Source organism: Pleurodeles waltl, chromosome 8 (assembly GCF_031143425.1).
Source record: "Pleurodeles waltl isolate 20211129_DDA chromosome 8, aPleWal1.hap1.20221129, whole genome shotgun sequence".
Lineage (NCBI taxonomy): Eukaryota > Metazoa > Chordata > Amphibia > Caudata > Salamandridae > Pleurodeles > Pleurodeles waltl.
In genome coordinates this window covers 1539435361-1539452747 of record NC_090447.1, presented here as the reverse complement: position 1 = coordinate 1539452747, position 17387 = coordinate 1539435361, and the positions used below count along the sequence as shown (strand labels likewise).

General features: G+C 47.7%; 1 protein-coding gene across 5 annotated transcripts in view; it reads left to right on the top strand.

Moving 5' to 3' along the window:
- Positions 1–17099, top strand: part of LOC138248957 (kelch-like protein 9) — a 120533-nt gene extending 103434 nt beyond the window's left edge. For all 5 annotated transcript variants that reach the window (XM_069202995.1, XM_069202993.1, XM_069202994.1 and 2 more), the window contains exons 6-7: positions 1394–1507; positions 11190–17099. In XM_069202995.1, coding sequence (XP_069059096.1) covers positions 1394–1507; positions 11190–11686 — 611 coding nt within the window. In that variant the 3' untranslated portion in view covers positions 11687–17099. The remainder of the gene's footprint in view (positions 1–1393; positions 1508–11189) is intronic.
- Positions 17100–17387: the final 288 nt, after the last annotated feature.

The following is a 17387-nucleotide window of genomic DNA, read 5'->3' as shown; positions in this document are numbered from 1 at the left end:
GTCTGATCTACCTTGTCTTTCAGGTGATGTTAGATTTATAGAACCAGAGGGAGAGGCTATGAGTTTCTCTGTTGTGGCACTAACGGTGAAGGCCTTCTGCAGGTCTATAAAGCCCCTTTGCATGGCCTCTCACATACGGAGTAAGGCGAGACTGCGCAGGTCGCTGCGTTGCCTTCACTGCGTCAGGGAGGCGTTCCATGGGCGTTGCGGCTGTGTTCCCGCGCGAAACCCCATTTGTTTGTGCTGCTAGTGTCATTGTCCGCCTCTACTAATTTGCATCTGATTCCGCTGCAGTCCCTGTGAGCAGCCGTGTGCGATGTGTGACTTATTTCAAGGCTTGGCTGGAGCAGAGTTGGGTGTATTTCGGCTGCACTATTAGAGCAGGGATCTCCAAACTTTTCAGTACAGTATATTTTGCAAATATTCACGGTCCGAAAAAATCTGTTTTTATAAATGAAAGAATAAAATTTAAATCAATGAAGGAAGTTTAATTGGATCTTATTTGTAATCAGCATGATATGATTCAGAACAAAAGAGAAATGTGACAATTACAAAGAAACAATGCTGTGCTTAAACTGAGAAATGATATCCAATGAATAAAAATAAATATTAGGAAATGCTCTGACAAAAAATCTATTATTTACCTGTAGATAAGAGAAACAGGCTATTCATTTTTTTAAAATAATTTTAAATACTGACAATTTACAAATTTACATGAAATGAGAAGTTGTCCAATTTTGTAGCACACGATAAGAAAAACACACTGCAGGAAAGAACTTAAGTAAAACAAAGCAAGGAAATTCAGAATAAAGTTGAGCCATTGATAAAGGTTGAGCAAAAATGAATTTAGTCTGCACCTTTCCACACAATTCTGGCAATCGGAGATTTCTGCGGCGTGCATTATCTGCACTAGGAACTAGCATTTTTCAAAGATCTGGGGCACATGATATTGCTGATCTAATATTTACAATAGAGAAGATTCAAAAGGCTCTGCTGCCACATACAGGCTGCCAAAGGAATTGGATATATATTTCCCTTTGATTATGGGAAGTAGAGGCTTTGGAAAAAACACAGAGGGCCGGATATGACCTTGTAGAGAGCTGGATGTGGCCTGCGGGTCATAGTTTGGAGACCCCTGATAGAGGAATGAATGTGGATGTAACTTTACTGAATTGCTACTGACTTGCTCTTTTGTAGCTGTCTTTGTGTCTTTGCCCGTGTCCCACTGGCATGATAGCAAGTGACTTGCATTGAACTGTTTGCCTGAATGTGGAAATAACTTTCTAAATGGTGATCACTGCATGTTTAAAGTAACTTTCAAAATGGTGATCACTGCATGTTTACAAACCTCCTAACTGACCCTGGCGCCTGTCGCTTCTCTTTGCCCTGGCAGCATCGGTGGAGTGCTACGACCCTTCTAGGAATGAGTGGACCTTCACCTCTCCGTTGTGCGAGCCACACTATGGACATGCGGGTACCGTGCACGGGGACTACATGTATGTCTCAGGTGAGTCCTGGGGGCTCCAGCCTCTGTGTGCTGGTGTTTACAGGGAACCATGGACCATGCTAACGTGTGAGCGATGATCAAGGAGTGAACCTCCCTGGTGCATTATGCATGTGACTTCCTGCTCCTCCTCTCAGCTTTTTTTTTGTTTTCCTGCACAGGTTACCAGAGTCTCCAGTCCCTAGGAAGGTGCTCTTTTTTATATTTGTTTTGCTTTACACCTTAAGTATTTAATGCCCCGGAAACGTGGCAGGACTTAGGGTGAGTGCTAAATGAGAGTGGTAATCCACATGGAAAAGAGGACACTGTGGATTGTTTCCTGGAAAAAAGGTTCCTGGTGGTTATGCCCCATTATGTTGGGATTAACACATAGTAGGCATACTTAGGTGCAGTGGTACCAGCAGGATGGCAATTCTAGCCACCTGCTAAACCTGATTAACAGGTAAGCAAAGTTTAAGTTGCAAATTCTGGAACCAGCCCCACCAAGGCTGAATTCCTGGCTTTCTTGTTTGTGATCTTGGCAAGCAGCTTTCCATGTCTGCTGTGCACTGTGGTTGTTTTAATGCCAGATGCAGTGGTAAACCAGTGCCTCCTCTGTCTCCATGTCCGGTGTGCACTCTTGTTGTTATATCACTGTGTGCAGTGCTTTAAACCAGGGACCAGTGCCTCTTCTGTTGCCATGTCTGGTGTGCACGCTTCCTGTTATACTGCCTTGCGCAGTGCTTTAAACCAGGGACCAGTGTTGCGTCTGTTTCCATGTCTGGTGTGCACTCTTGTTGTTATATCACTGTGTGCAGTGCTTTAAACCAGGGACCAGTGCCTCTTCTGTTTCCATGTCCGGTGTGCACGCTTCCTGTTATACTGCCTTGCGCAGTGCTTTAAACCAGGGACCAGTGTTGCGTCTGTTTCCATGTCTGGTGTGCACTCTTGTTGTTATATCACTGTGTGCAGTGCTTTAAACCAGGGACCAGTGCCTCTTCTGTTTCCATGTCCGGTGTGCACTCTTCCTGTTATACTGCCTTGTGTAGTGCTTTACGCTGGGGACCAATGTCCCTTCTGTTGCCATGTCCAGTGTGCACTCTTCATGTTATACTGCCTTGCGCAGTGCTTTGAACCAGTGGCCAGTGTTACGTCTGTTTCCATGTCCAGTGTGCACTCTTCATGTTATACTGCCTTGCGCAGTGCTTTGAACCAGTGGCCAGTGTTACGTCTGTTTCCATGTCCGGTGTGCACTCTTCTTGTTATAGTGCCTTGCACAGTGCTTTAAACCAGAGACCAGTGTCTCTTCTGTTTCCATGTCCGGTGTGCACTCTTCCTGATATAGTGCTGTGTGCAGAGATTTAAAGCAGGGACCAGTGTCCCTTCTGTTTCTATGTCTGTTGTTGTTAGAAATAGGGTTTGTGGGTGGCGAGGGTATGCACCTAAGCCAGGCACAGCCCACCACTCTAGTCAGGGCGAGTAAGTTACACACCAAAGACAACCTGTGCTAACCCCCTGGTAGCTTGGCACAGAGCAGTCAGGCTTAAACCCAGAGGTCATGTGTAAAGCGTTTGCGCAACACACCCACACCAGTGACACAATAAAATACACCACAAAAGAGACTCCACACCAGGGTATATATAAAAATATATTCATATATTGTATCTTGTGCATAAATCATGGGCCAACATGACCTTATACCCATACTGTTTGCACTTATGCAAGAATAATATTGTCATACAGCGACATGGTATCTCAGCAGTCTCCTGAACACCACGTTCCAACAGATATCGCAAGTATTGTGCATGTGCCCACATGACCTATACCCTGAGAGCAAAAGCGACACAACATAAGTATGGCACATATGGAGCAGTTACTGACGTGAAACTCAGTGTTGTAAAAAAATGTAAGGACCACTTAACACTGCTCACCAAGGATACCCAAATGAAACAACTACTACCTAGGCACTCTGGGCCAGATTTAATAGAAAATTATGGTGCGTGGCGCTGCGTTAAATTTTGAAAGTGCAGGGATGTGCTGTATTTACTAGAATACGACGCACCCCTGTGTTCCCCCCCCGCTCCAGTGCTAAATTTGCTGGTGTGCACTGACACAGCAACCCTTGCACCATAGTGCAAGGATGGCTGCGTTGAGGGGGAGAATGTTTTTGTGCTGGAAAGAACATCTTCCTGCGCAAAACAATCTTAAATAGCGATTGCAGAATGCAGCGCTCATAGAAAGAGCAACAAACGAGGAGAAATGAAAGCGTTTCTCCTCGTTGCGACATGCTAATACCTCCCCTGGGGGCGGCCTTAGATTTTGGTGCTGCCTCAGGTTTACGAAAGCTCATAAATCTGAGGCAGCGTCAAAATGCAATGGGTGTTGCTGTGTTACGCCCACAGCAACACCCATTGCACGCCCCTTCCACGCAAAGGGCTGCGTGTGAAGGGGCCGTATTTACAAGGTGGCGTTAAGCCACAAAAAGTGGCTTAATGCCACCTTGTAAATATGGCACAGGGCATTGTGCCACTGGCGTGTCACAAAAAGTGCTGCTCGGGTGAAGCTAGGGGCTCTTAAATATGCCCTTCTGTGTCCGTCTACGACAATAACCAATGTGATCATATCCATGACAACTAAAATATTGTCACCAGGATATGAAAGGCCCCTCTAGTTTGAGAGCTGATAGCGCTGCGTGCCTTTTATAGATAACCAGGTAATCCTGGTCGGGCATCCGTCAAGGTCTTCCCCCCACGAGTGTGCATCTAGAAAGTGCCCCCAGATATGACCCCTTGGTGGGGGGCATGCAGCCAACAGAGAATCGCAGGGCAGCCCTCATTGGGCCCCCCCACACACAAAATAGAGGGTTGTTATGTATATGTGGTCACGTAGGCTGATGTGCCGAGGTGGCTGGCGATGCACCAGCATGCACCTCTACTAGGGTGATTACGGCCCCTAGTCTGGGTGGCTCAGCGAGGGCAGCCGCGCCTTGCCGGTTTTCCAGAGCTCACCGCAAGCAAAAGAGAAGAAGGCAGCTGCGTGGAGCCACTGCCAGACAAGGCGCCCGTCTAGAGCTACATTGCTGCTCGCTCAAAGCCCTCTGGGTACCACAGGCGGCCTTGCTACAGAATTCTGGTAAAAGGCAGGGCTGTCACTGACGGCTTTTCCTGCCGCTCCTCAGGCTTCTTCCATGAAGGGGAAGAACTGCTCCTGCAAGCGCTTTGGTAGACCAGGCATGTTAGGCTGGGTGGGGGCTGCAGACCAAGCACTCCCCCACGCTGTTCCTTAGCACTGGTTGGAGGTCAAATTGGAGTGCGCACAGGCACAAGTCTTACTTTTAGCACCAGGGGGAATGGCAGTGGTTACATTCACCACTTGCTTCTCCAGCAGTCAGAAGGTGATGTTACCCCTGCGCTGGCCCCGGGGAGAAAAATTAGGGGACACACCATAGGAGCTGGCCAGCACAGAAGATTACTTTTGTAGCCGGGTGGCAGACCCTCAAACGTCCTTAATGACAGGTCAGACCAACACAGCCAGTTCTCCAATGGCGGCTCCTCCTACCTTGGCAGTTGAGTGTAGGGAGCAGGCTGACAGCCGGGCAACATACAGGGAATCAATCCAAATGAGTCCTATGGGCCACCCTGTAGACACCAGGCAGAAGGGCAACAAAAGACGAGCAGTCCATGTGAGTCCTTTGTGCAGTTCAGCAGTCCTTCTGGCAGAGGTGCGGTCCCAGTTCTAAAAGTGCTCGGCCAACAGGGGGCAAGAGCCCTTCTTCTAAAAAATGCCCTTGTCAGGGAGTAACTTCAAAGAAGTCATTTCAAGTCAAGCACAACACCCTTTCAAATTTGCGTTCAAATTTTTGACGCAAATTCAGTGCAAACCTAACACCATATTTATACTTTGACGCTCGACCCCGCGAACGTCAAAATTCAGCAGTGTGCGTCATTTTCTGGATGCGTGAAACCGCCTTGCGTTAATGACAAAGTAGTCATTCCCATCCCAAAAATGACATTTAAGGCATGTGCGCCTTATTTATACTCCCGTGACATTTTGACGCACAGACGGGGGCGGGTATTAAAAAATGGCGCACAGCCTGATTTGCGCCGTTTTTTAACGCCTGGGTGAGGGCAGGCGTTAAGGGACCTGTGGGCTCATTTCCATGGTCTCTGACCATGGAAGCAGTCCACCCATGCCCTTCCCTGCCCCCAGGGACACCCCCTGCCACCCTCACCCACCCCTGGAGGACACCCTTGGATGGGGGGGACCCATCCCAGGTAAGTACAGGTAAGTAGAGGTAAGTAATTTTTTTTAAAGTGCCATGGGGGGCCTAACTTGGGCCCCCCTACATGCCACTGTGCCCAATGACCATGCCCACGGGACAGAAGTCCCCTGGGCATGGCCATTGGCCAGGGGGGCATGACTCCCGTCTTTCCTAAGACAGGAGTCATTTCATTGGGGGTTGTGCGTCAAAAAATGGCGCAAGTCTGGTTAGAGTCATGATTTTTGGCTCTAACCTGACTTGCACCATTTTTTGATGCACAACCCCATTCTTCCCTATGCCTGCGCTGCCCGGTTAGAGTATTTTTTTTTTTACCCTAACCAGGCCGCAGCGCTGACTAATGTCAATCCATAAATACGGCACCCACCTGGCACGTTGGAATGGCGTTAGCTGGCAATAAAGTTTTTGACGCAAACCAGCACCGGCGCTGCTTTGCGTCAAAAAGTATAAATATGGGCCATAGTGCTTAGAGGCTACACAGGTGGGGACTATGGGGTTCAGGAGGGATACCTCAATAGTTATGGAATCGAAGGCTGGCAGACTTCAGTTTCCCAGATGCTTATTTAGCCAGAGTCTTCCCAGCCTGTGAGACACTTGTCTGGTTTCAACTGGTGAGTCCTTCCAGACCACAGGAGAGACAGTAGCTTCTTTTGAAGGCCCTGATTACAAGCTTAAGTGGTGTTTATCACACGTGACACATAACTATATCACGGTGTACATTATTTATCGAATGTGATCAATAACAGGTCTTACAGTTGTAGGGGAATAACATGCAGAATTTTGTGTTTAGCGCACCAAGATCGCCGTGATACAGTAAAGACCATATGGTTTCCCCCCCGTTCAATTGCACCAAGTTTGACCTGACAAAATTTAACGAATGTTAAGTTATTTAATGCATCTGATAATAATCGGATCTGTTAAATATAATCCTAATGACTCGTAATTCCAACCCATGCATAAACAGGGGTTTACACACCGGTCAGAATGAACCACCCAACTCATAATCAGGCCTGAAACTGGATGTTTCCAGTCTGATACCGACAGGCGCTATCACTATACCAGCAAAAAGCATTCCACCAGTGTCCTTCACTTCTGGAACTGGAGGGCTGGGTGAGGCAGAGGAGGGTGGAGGAACTAGGGGTGGCTCCTCCACTAGGGCAGAGGAGCATCGCCCTCCTGGCAGCAGCAGCAGCTGCAAACCCTTTAATACAAAACAATCATAAACAATGTTTATTATCGTTTTGCATTAACCCATTCGCTGCCAGGCCTTTTCCCTCTCCTGTGCCAGGCCTTTTTTTGGCTATTTGGGGAAGGGCGCGCTTAGGCCCTCATAACTTTTTGTCCACATAAGCTACCACCGCCAAATTTGCGTCCTTTTTTTCCAACATCCTAGGGATTCTAGAGGTACCCATACTTTGTGGGTTCCCCTGAAGGAGACCAAGAAATTAGCCAAAATACAGCGAACATTTAGGTTTTTTCAAACAAATGGGACAAAAAGGGCTGCAGAAGAAGGCTTGTGTTTTTTCCCCTGAAAATGGCATCAACAAAGGGTTTGTGGTGCTAAAATCACCATCTTCCCAGCTTTCAGGAACAGGCATACTTGAATTAGAAAACCACATTTTTCAACACAAAATGTTATCTTTTTACTGGGACATACCCCTTTTTTACAATTTTTGTGCTTTCAGCCTCCTTCCAGTTAGTGACAGAAATGGGTGGGAAACCAATGCTGGATCCCAGAAAGCTAAACATTTCCGAAAAGTAGACAAAATTCTGAATTCAGCTAGGGGTAATTTGTTTAGATCCTACAAGTGTTTCCTACAGAAAATACCAGCTGAAATAAAAAAATATTGAAATTGAGGTGAAAAAACCAGCCATTTTTCTCCACGTTTTACTTTTTCCTGCGCTGTCAGATTTTTTAAAGCAACATACCGTTACGTCTGCTGGACTCTTCTGGTTGCGAGGATATATAGGTCTTGTAGGTTTATCAAGAACCCTAAGTACCCAGAGCCAAAAAATGAGCTTCACCTTGCAATGGGTTTTCATTCTATACCGGGTGTACAGCAATTCATTTGGTGAAATATAAAGAGTGAAAAATTAGGTATCAAGGAAACCTTTGTATTTCCAAAGTGGGCACATGATAAGGTGTTGAGAAGCAGTGGTTATTTGCACATCTCTTAATTCCGGGGTGCCCATACTAGCATGTGAATTGCAGGGCATTTCTCAAATAGACATCTTTTTTACACACTGTCTTACATTTGGAAGGCAAAAATGTAGAGAAAGAAAAGGGGCAATAACACTTGTTCTGCTATTCTGTGTCCCCCCAAGTCTCCATATAAAAATTGTACCTCATTTGTGTGGGTAGGCCTAATGCTCGCAACAGGAAACTCAACATGGACACATCACATTTTTCCAAAGAGAACAGAGCTGTTTTTTGCAAAGTGCTTAGCTGTGGATTTTGGCCTCTAGCTCAGCGGGCACCTGGGGAAACCTAGCAAACCTGCACATTTTTTAAAACAGGACACCTAGGGGAATCCATGATGGGGCGACTTGTGGGGCTCTGACCAGGTTCTGTTACCCAGAATCCTATGAAAACCTCAAAATTTGGCCAAAAAACACTTTTTCCTCTCATTTCGGTGACAGAAAGTTCTGGAATCTGAGAGGAGCCACAAATTTCCTTCCACCCAGCGTTCCCCCAAGTTTCCCAATAAAAATGGTATCTCACTTGTGGGGGTAGGCCTACTGCCCGCGAAAGGAAATGCCCCAAAACACTATCTAGACACATCAAAATGATCAAATACAAATACAAAACTACCTGTTTTTGTGGGGGGTGGGGGGGGCACCTGCGTTTTTGGTCCTGGGCTCAGCAGCCATATAGGGAAACCTACCGAACCCAGACATTTCTGAAAACTAGACACCTGAGGGAGTCCAGGGAGGTGTGACTTGCATGGATTCCCCAATGTTTTCTTACCCAGAATCCTCAGCAAACCTCATTTTAGCTAATAAATCAAATTTTTCCCACATTTCTGTGTGGGATCACCACACCGGGACAAATTTCCTACCACCCAACGTTCCCCTCAGTCTCCTGGTAAAAATGATACCTCACTTGTATAGGTGGGCCAAGAGCCTGTGACAGGGAAGAGCCAAAAACATGTCAAAATTGAGGGGGAACCAAAGCGGGTCCAAAAGGGGAGTTTGAAAAAAAACATTTTTAGGCTGACAAGTGCAGCCGAATTTTTATCGGTATAGATGAGACAATGTTGGGTGGTAGGAATTTTGTGGATTCCTGCAGATTCTGGAAGGTTCCATCACAAAAATGTTGTGAAAATGTGTGCTTTCAAGCAAAGTTGGAGGTTTGCAGGGCATTGTGGGTAAGAAAATGGTGCAGGGTGCATGTGAAGCACACCACCCTGGAATCAACCAGATGTTTAGTTTTCAGATGTGTCTAGGTCTTGTGGATTTTTCTACATGGCTGCGTCCCAAAGTAAAAAAGTGCAGCCCTCACCATTCCAAGTGGGACGATTTTGAGAGTTACCAAGCTCATGGGGAGCGACCCTTGCCCAAGGGGCTGCTGCCCAAACAAAACATACACATACACACACACCAATCCCTGAGCCTAACAAAAATAGGCTGATCTGCCCCCAGGGGGGGCAGAAATGGCATAAATACAATTTGCCCCCAGGGGAGCGACCCTTGCCTAAAGGGTCGCCCCCCATACATAAAAACATAAAGTAAATAAAAAAATATATATATATCCCTGGTGTCTGGAGGTTTCTGCCCCCCGGGGGCAGATCAGCCTAATTATATTAGGCCGATCTGCTTCCAGGGGGGACAGAAATGGCCTAAAACTAATTTGGCAACCTGAGGAGCGGCCCTTGCCCAAAGGGCCGCTCCCCTTATGCGTAAGAATAATTTACAAAAAAAATCCCTGGTGTCTAGTGGTTTCTGTCCCCCCCAGGGGAAGATCGGCCTAATTACATTAGGCTGATCTTCCCCCGGGGGGGGCAGAAATGGCTGAAAAACAATTTGGCCCCCAGGGAGCGACCCTTGCCTAAGGGGTTGCTCCCCACACACAAAAACAAATATATATATATATCCCTGGTGTCTAATCATATTAGGCCGATCTGCCCCCAGGGGGGGCAGAACTGGCCTAAAAATTATTTGGCCCCCTGGGGAGCGACCCTTGCCCAAGGGACCTCTCCCCTCATTCAACAACAACAAACAAAAAAATTCCCTGGTGTCCAGTGGGCATTTCTACTGCCCGATCGCAGAAATGCTTGCAGAGACATGAAAGGAAAGGAAAGGCCTTTCCTTACCTTTCATGCCTCTGCTGGCCCCCTCCACCCGAGCGGAAGAGAAATGCTTTTGCATGCTTCCAGCGCAATGGGAGGTGACCTCTGATGAGGTCAGCATGGGATCGCGTGCTGACATCATCAGACATCACTGGGGGGGGACCCTGACTTGGAGCGGGTGGGGGGGTGGCCCTTGGGGGGAGCGCTTGCGTTTCCCCCGAAGGCCGGTACACGGACGTAATGGTTACATCGATGGTGCCTGCGAGGTGCCGCTACGGACGTAACCATTACATCTGTGGCGTATAAAGGGTTAAAAGGGGCGGGGCCACCGACTGTGATGAGGATGAGGGTAGTGCACTGTGCACTCCCCTCAGAGCGCATGTATGTTTGGCTGTCCGTCTCGGGCAGGCCAAACACACATTTGCAGTAGGGTCTCTCCAGCCCGGCACTGGAGAGAGCCTGCACAGGCTCCCAGTCTGCCTGGGAGCCAATCTTGACGCTGCTCTGAGCAGCGTCAGAATTGGCTGCAGGCCAGGCTGGGAGCCTGTACCTGCACTCGAGGACGGAGGAGCGGAGCAGCGCAGCATTAAGTTACTTTTTTTTTAAATATTATTTTATTTTATTCCTCTTCCTACCCCCACCACGTGCTGTGCCGCCCCGCCATGCCCCTTTTCCCTTCCACAAGCCCCCACTGGGAGGGAGTGTTGGCCCTGCCTCCCTTTGATGGTTTGATGGCTACAGAGTTACTATCTTCTTATTGTAAACATTCTTCTCTGTGTCTGACCCTTCTTTCTTCTTATGTCTCTTTCAAACCTAATAAAACCCAATAAAATCTTTTATAAAAATAACAAGAGTGCGCTGGCATTGCCCAATGTCCCAGGGTGCTGGACACAAAGTTAAAGCAATGAATCCCATCTAACTTCTTATTGTCATGGAAATATCTGAAAATAAGTTTGTTACACATGGGCCATTCTGCACATTGCCTGAAAGGAGGAACTTTAGATTGGCAAAGAAGCATTTAGCAGATTCCACGCAGATTCATCAAACACACCAAAGTTATTGTTTGCTTGACGACTGTTGGTTGTGCCCACTGTGTATTCAGCTATGTATCTCACCTACTACACTCTTTCCTCTGCAGGGGGGATCACCCACGACACGTTCCAGAACCGACTGTACTGCTATGACCCATCCACTGAGAAGTGGTGCCGGAAGGCGGACATGACCACCCTGCGCGGGCTGCACTGCATGTGCACTGTTGGGGACCGCCTCTACGTCATCGGGGGCAACCACTTCCAAGGCTCCAGCGACTATGATGACGTGCTCATGTGCGAGTACTACAGCCCTGCCCAGGACGAGTGGGTGGTGGTCGCCCCCATGCTGTATGGCCAGAGCGATGTCGGTGTCACCGTACTGGAGGGCCGGATCTACGTGGTGGGAGGATACTCCTGGAACAGCCGCTGCATGGTGGACATTGTGCAGTGCTACGACTGTGACCTCGATGAGTGGACCAAGGTCTTGGAGCTTCAGGAACCTCTTGGGGGCATTCGTGCCTGCACACTAACTGTCCACATGCCTGAGGAGACTGTGGACTCACAGACGTGTGAGTCCCCCATCACCCCGACAAAGAAATGCTGACCCAACTGGCAGCCAGTATGGCTGCTCATGGCAAGTCATGGATTTATGTAACAATTTATATGAAGAGGCAAACCTTATAATGATGCTGTCAGGTTTCACTGACTGGACCCCGTCAATAATAGAAAACATCTATTGCATACTCACCATTGGACTCAGAAGAGGCCAGCGAGGAAGAAACCAAAACATGGCAACAGAAAAGTGGGAGTCCATGGGGTGCGCCTCTTCAACAACATGATGCGGCAAGAAAAGCAGGAACTGCACTTGAGTACTTGGTCACAAGGGCACCACACTGCCTGACAGTTTGTAGGTTAGCTGATTAATCCAGTGCACTTTTTGCTTAGATCTGTGTGCAGCACTCATCTCATAGTTACATGTCCCACCGAGGACATCCCAGTCTTTTATAAGTCTAATGTCAATAAAGTTATTTTTGTTGGCAAATAATGGCATCCGACATGGGAGCTCTCGGATGGCCCAGGATTCCGCCATCTGTCCTGGTCTAGTCAGACATTTTTGCTTGACACCGCCATGTTGGATTCCCAAGCCTTCCAGTGCTATGTAGGATCACTGTGTTTGGTAGCAACATACAGGATCAGTAAATGGGATCCTGTTCTCTTTTCCTTACCATTTCCGCCACTTGGTTATCCCGCGTCCGTTTTGCTAGTATAGGGCTTTAGTGACTGGAATACTTTTGGATAAATCCTCCAAGCGAGGATTTAAAAAACAATTGTAAGAACCTCCATCTTCATTTAACTGACCAGAATGGACCAACCTATCCTCAACTGAGCTGACTGGAGCCCTATGGCCCTCTACTAACCTGACAGGAGCTCTGTGCCCCTTGACTGGCCTAACTGGAGCCCTTTGCCCTTAACTGACCTTGACTGACCTTGACTGACTTAACCGTAGCACTGTGGCCCTCGGTGACTGACCTGACTGGAGCCCTGTGGCCCTATACTAACCTGAATGGAGCCCTGTGCCCTTAACTGATCTCGACTGACTTAACCGTAGCACTGTGGCCCTCGACTGACCTGACTGGAGCCCTGTGGCCCTCTACTAAACTGACAGGAGCTCTGTGTCCCTTGACTGGCCTGACTGGAGTCCTTTGCCCTTAACTGACCTTGACTGACTTAACCGTAGCGCTGTGGCCCCCGACTGACCTGAATGGAGCTATGTGGCCCGCGACTGACCTGACTGGAGCCCTGTGGCCCTCTACTAACCTGAGTGGAGCCCTGTGCCCTTAACTGACCTCAACTAACCTGTCCGTAGCCCTGTGGCCCTCGACTGACCTGACTGGAGCCCTGTGGCCCTCGACTGACCTGACTGGATCCCTGTGACCCTCTACTAACCTGACAGGAGCCCTGTGTCCCTTGACTGTCCTGACTGGACCTCGACTAATTTGTCCGTAGCCCTGTGGCTCTCGACTGACCTGACTGGAGCACTGTGTCCCTCGCCTGACCTGACTGCAGCCCTCTGGCCCTCGCCTGAACTTGACTGACCTTACCAGAGACCTGTGGCCTTCGACTGACCTAGATTGACCTGATTGGAGCACTGTGGCCCTCTACTGACCCGGTCTGGGCAGACTGGAGCCCTGTGGCCTTCAACTGACCTGACTGAACCATCAATGACTTGGGCCTCATTTCAGTGAAGCACATATGCCGTTGTAACAACTTGGGTATGTCAAGGAAAACAAAACATGAGGCTAGAGAGAAAGCTGGAAATGGTCCTGGAAATAACTTTGGGTTAACTCCTGTAAGGAGCAGAGGCTGCCACCCGGAAACTCTTCCTGCAGAGCTGTGCCTTATCAGCCCTGTTTCTTTCAGAAAACAACCTAACTGTCCTTTTCAGGAGTCATTTGAATGTAGTGACAGCTTCCTGTGTTTTCTAATCTATACTGTACTTGACTGCCTTTTTGTTTTGTTCTTTATTATGTACTTTTATATAAAGATGCCCACAGGAAGTGAGGTCATTGCTGTGAAAGAGGTGGGCATAGTAAACTGATTAGCTACATCTCTTGCGTGAATCCTCCAGCTTTTGACCCACGCTGGCACTGGCTGTGGTCTCACCCAAGAAGCCTTGTTGTAAGAGTTGTAACATTAATGCTGTTCAGCGTTGGGGCAGCCTGATCCAAGATTGCGGTGAGTGTGATCAGATGACAGAGGATGTCCCTCGTGGTAGTTCACTGTCAGAGGCTGCTTGTGTCAGATTGGAGGGTCACATGGGAAATATCCTGGCATTGAGTTCCTTTCTGGAAGCCTGATGGGCCGTGATGCTCTAAAATGAAAGTGAGAGATCATTACAGGCTTTGGTCATCACGAAGGAGCACAAGCATTGGCAAAGACAATAAGTCCTCCCTGTGAGGCTTATTGGCTTTGTCAATGGGTTTTAGCCATGTTGTACAGCAGCACGACTGAAAGTAAAAAAGCACTATGATGCAGGAAGTGTTGACTGCGTCACAGCGTTTTTTACTGTTGACGTGTGGGAGGCACAATGGAGGGCGGGTGGAGAAACAAAGTGCTGTGATGCTGTCAGGTATGGGGCCAGCAGTATTTGCATCATAGCTCTTTTTTTGTTATGATCATGGGGGGCCAGCACGGAAAACAGAGGGCAGGTGAGAAGTGCAACATGGATAACTGATGAAGTGAGGGAGGGAGATACAACACAGAACAAGCATTTGCAATGCAGTGGATCTCGCATTTGCTCGAGTTAGAGATATTAGCGTTGTAAATTCCTAACTGGACTTTTCTTGCCACATAAATTGAAAATGAAAAGTAAAACAGTTGACGTAAGCGAGCCAATTCAAAGTGCCATGGCCGCCATGAGCGCGAAGGAGAGACAGAGAAGGAAAAAGAAGTTTGCCCACAGTTAAACGTATCTGCAAACGTGCAATTATCCATGTAACAGGGCTGGTGGCCAATGCAGTGACAAAACTGCCCCAAGGAGCGACAAACATAAAGCATTTACCAATGATAACAAAGGATTTTTGACAGGCAAGCCCATGAACGAGTGATAGTGATGGGTGAACGGTGGGCATGGTTAAAAGCCCACAGATAGATTTCAAGGGGGGCGGATGGTGGGTGCAATAAAAACAAGTGAGAAAGGATGGGTGGGAGGTACAATAGGGCCATTAGTAGAAGGATGGGTGGGGTTGCAACACAGACTATGGAGGAAAGGAGAAAGGGTGGGTGGGGGTGCAATGTGGACAATGGAGGAAGAGAGGAAGTGTGGTTTGGGGTGCAACATGGACAATGGAAGAAGGGGGCAAGTGGGAGTGCACCAAGAACAACGGGGAGAGAGAGGGCGGTTGGGAGGTACAACATAGACAATGGAGGGATTGAGGGCAACACAGACAATGGACAGAGAGAGGGCTCATGGGGTGCAACACAGACAACGGTGAGAGGGATTTGGACGAAGCACATTGACAACACAGGTTGGAGGGAGGGGCTGCTAGCAAGCAGAGGGACAGTGAAGGGTCAGTGGAACGCAGAGGGAAGAGAAGTACATGAGGCAGACAGCTGAAAAAACATGCACTCTTATAGAGTGCCTAAAGACCGAGAAAATAGTAGAAGTGGAATAGTGGAACACACGTAATTAATCCACGCTCCAGGAAAAGGAAGGAAACCTATGGCAGCTGACCAATAAGAGGCAAGCAAGTGGCAATGAGAATGAAGCAACCAATGAGCTGGCTTTAAGCCTACGGTTAGGAAACAATATGTCTCGCAAGAAGCAGTGCATGAGCTGTCTGAGGCAAGACCTGAAAAATGAAAAGAAGTTTACTGTGCCATATCACTGAGATCTGCCCACCCCAAATTTGCTGTGTAAGAGCAACTTGTCTGCCTTGGCTTAACCCTGAGATATTATACTTGACTTTACCGTGAATTTTGGACCTGAACTTCAGCCCTCATGTGCCTCTGATGTAGAGTAAACTAGGCTTATATCCCAAACTCAGCCACACTGGTAGTAGAGCTGTAGTTTGCCATATATCCTAATGAGTCCTATTGGGAATAGTTTGTGCTGAGTGACAGCGAGAGCGACCAATCACGATATGACAGGCTCCAGACGACAGCGGTTGTTGTTCTCTAAGGAATCAGGAAGAGACCGATGGCTCCAGGCCTTGTTCTAAATAGATTTTATACTGTCCTTTATCTAGCTCAGAAGTAGAGAAGATACAGGGCCATTTGGATGCTCCAGAGGGCATGTTAACGCAAATTAGCCGCCGCAAGTGGAATTCCTTAGGAGTTATTAAATTCCACAGTGCTGAAAAGAGCATTTCTGACAGATTACAGAAATGTGAAGATTTGTTCCAGCAGAGTTTGAAAGTGAACCCAAAAAGATTAGAGATTTTGTAAATAAAACGATTTTGGAGATAAAGCATTTCTGGACACCTTGGCCAGTAATCCGAAGGAAGCAAGTCCATGGGCCAGTTACCAGGGAGTCTAAGAAAGCTGAGGGAGCCAGAAAGTCTTGCAGAGATGGGCTCTTGGGGGTAAATGTGGCCTGCTCAAAACTTGTGCTAACCTGAGGAACAGAAGAAGAGAGGCTTTAGAGTACACTTGTTGGTACTAGCCAAGGTTGTTTGTCTTGACATCTGGTGACATGGCAACCAGCCTGGTGGTTTCTTCGATGTTGGGGGGTTGGGGGCAAAATCGCATAATTTGCTAAAGCCAACCACAACAATGCTTTATCAGCATGTGATGTATTTCTTCCTTATAAAAATTACTTACTGTGAACTCCAGCAAGTAGGGACATTTGAAGGATTTTGAGGGCCCTGGGCCAAACGTATTTTGGGGGCTCCTTTTGGAACAGCTTTGAATTTATGATCCAATTTCAGCTCCTTCATGTTCTCTTTGGCCAAGACACTGACTGCACAGACACACTCCTAAATTCTAAATGTGATTACATCTAATATTCAGGGATAGTGACGTGTGTTTTCAGTATCATCACAGAAGCAGCTCCATAATCTTAATGCAAATAATCCCTGTGACACCCTCCTATTTCTCGTATGTAAGATCCTCTTTTTAGCTAAAATAAACTTTTTTATGGATGTTGCATGAAAATAGTATTTAAGACAATTTATATAAGAATTACTCAAGACTCTCCCCAGAACAGGGCTGACTGTATCAGGGGCCCCTGAAAGGCTGGGTCCCTGGGCCAGACCCCACTTCGCCCAGGCCCTAAAACGTACCTGCCAGCAAGTGGGAACCACAGCGGTGTTATTCTGTTTGGCCTCAGTCTGTGACCACAACCTGCTGAAGAGATTCAAGCTCCATTAAACAGCACCAGGTGGACCGATGGAGAGAACCAGACAAGCCCAGTGGATGAGTTTGTGGCCTCCTTGCAGCCTCTGGCAGCAGTCAGCTCTCTGCTGAAGCACTTGCCTGTTGTTCAAGGATCTTCATCCTTTCATCATGACCTCTGCAGTAGCATCTAACTCCTCGGATGCCTCCACTTAGAGCAGGGAGGAATGCAGTCTAGTCCTGGCAAATAAATATTTTGATTCTATGAGAGTTACTTGAGTTACTTTGAGGTTGATTCACGAAGGCATTTACAGATATGTCTCGTAGTACCAAACCTCCTCTTACTACTATGATCTCCCAATTAATACTTCTGGATTCTTCCCTCCTCTATCCGTCCATTATTCTATTCAATCCAACTAACAGACTCACATGTCAACTGCTCAACTAATCCTCCACTTATCCTTTTGGGT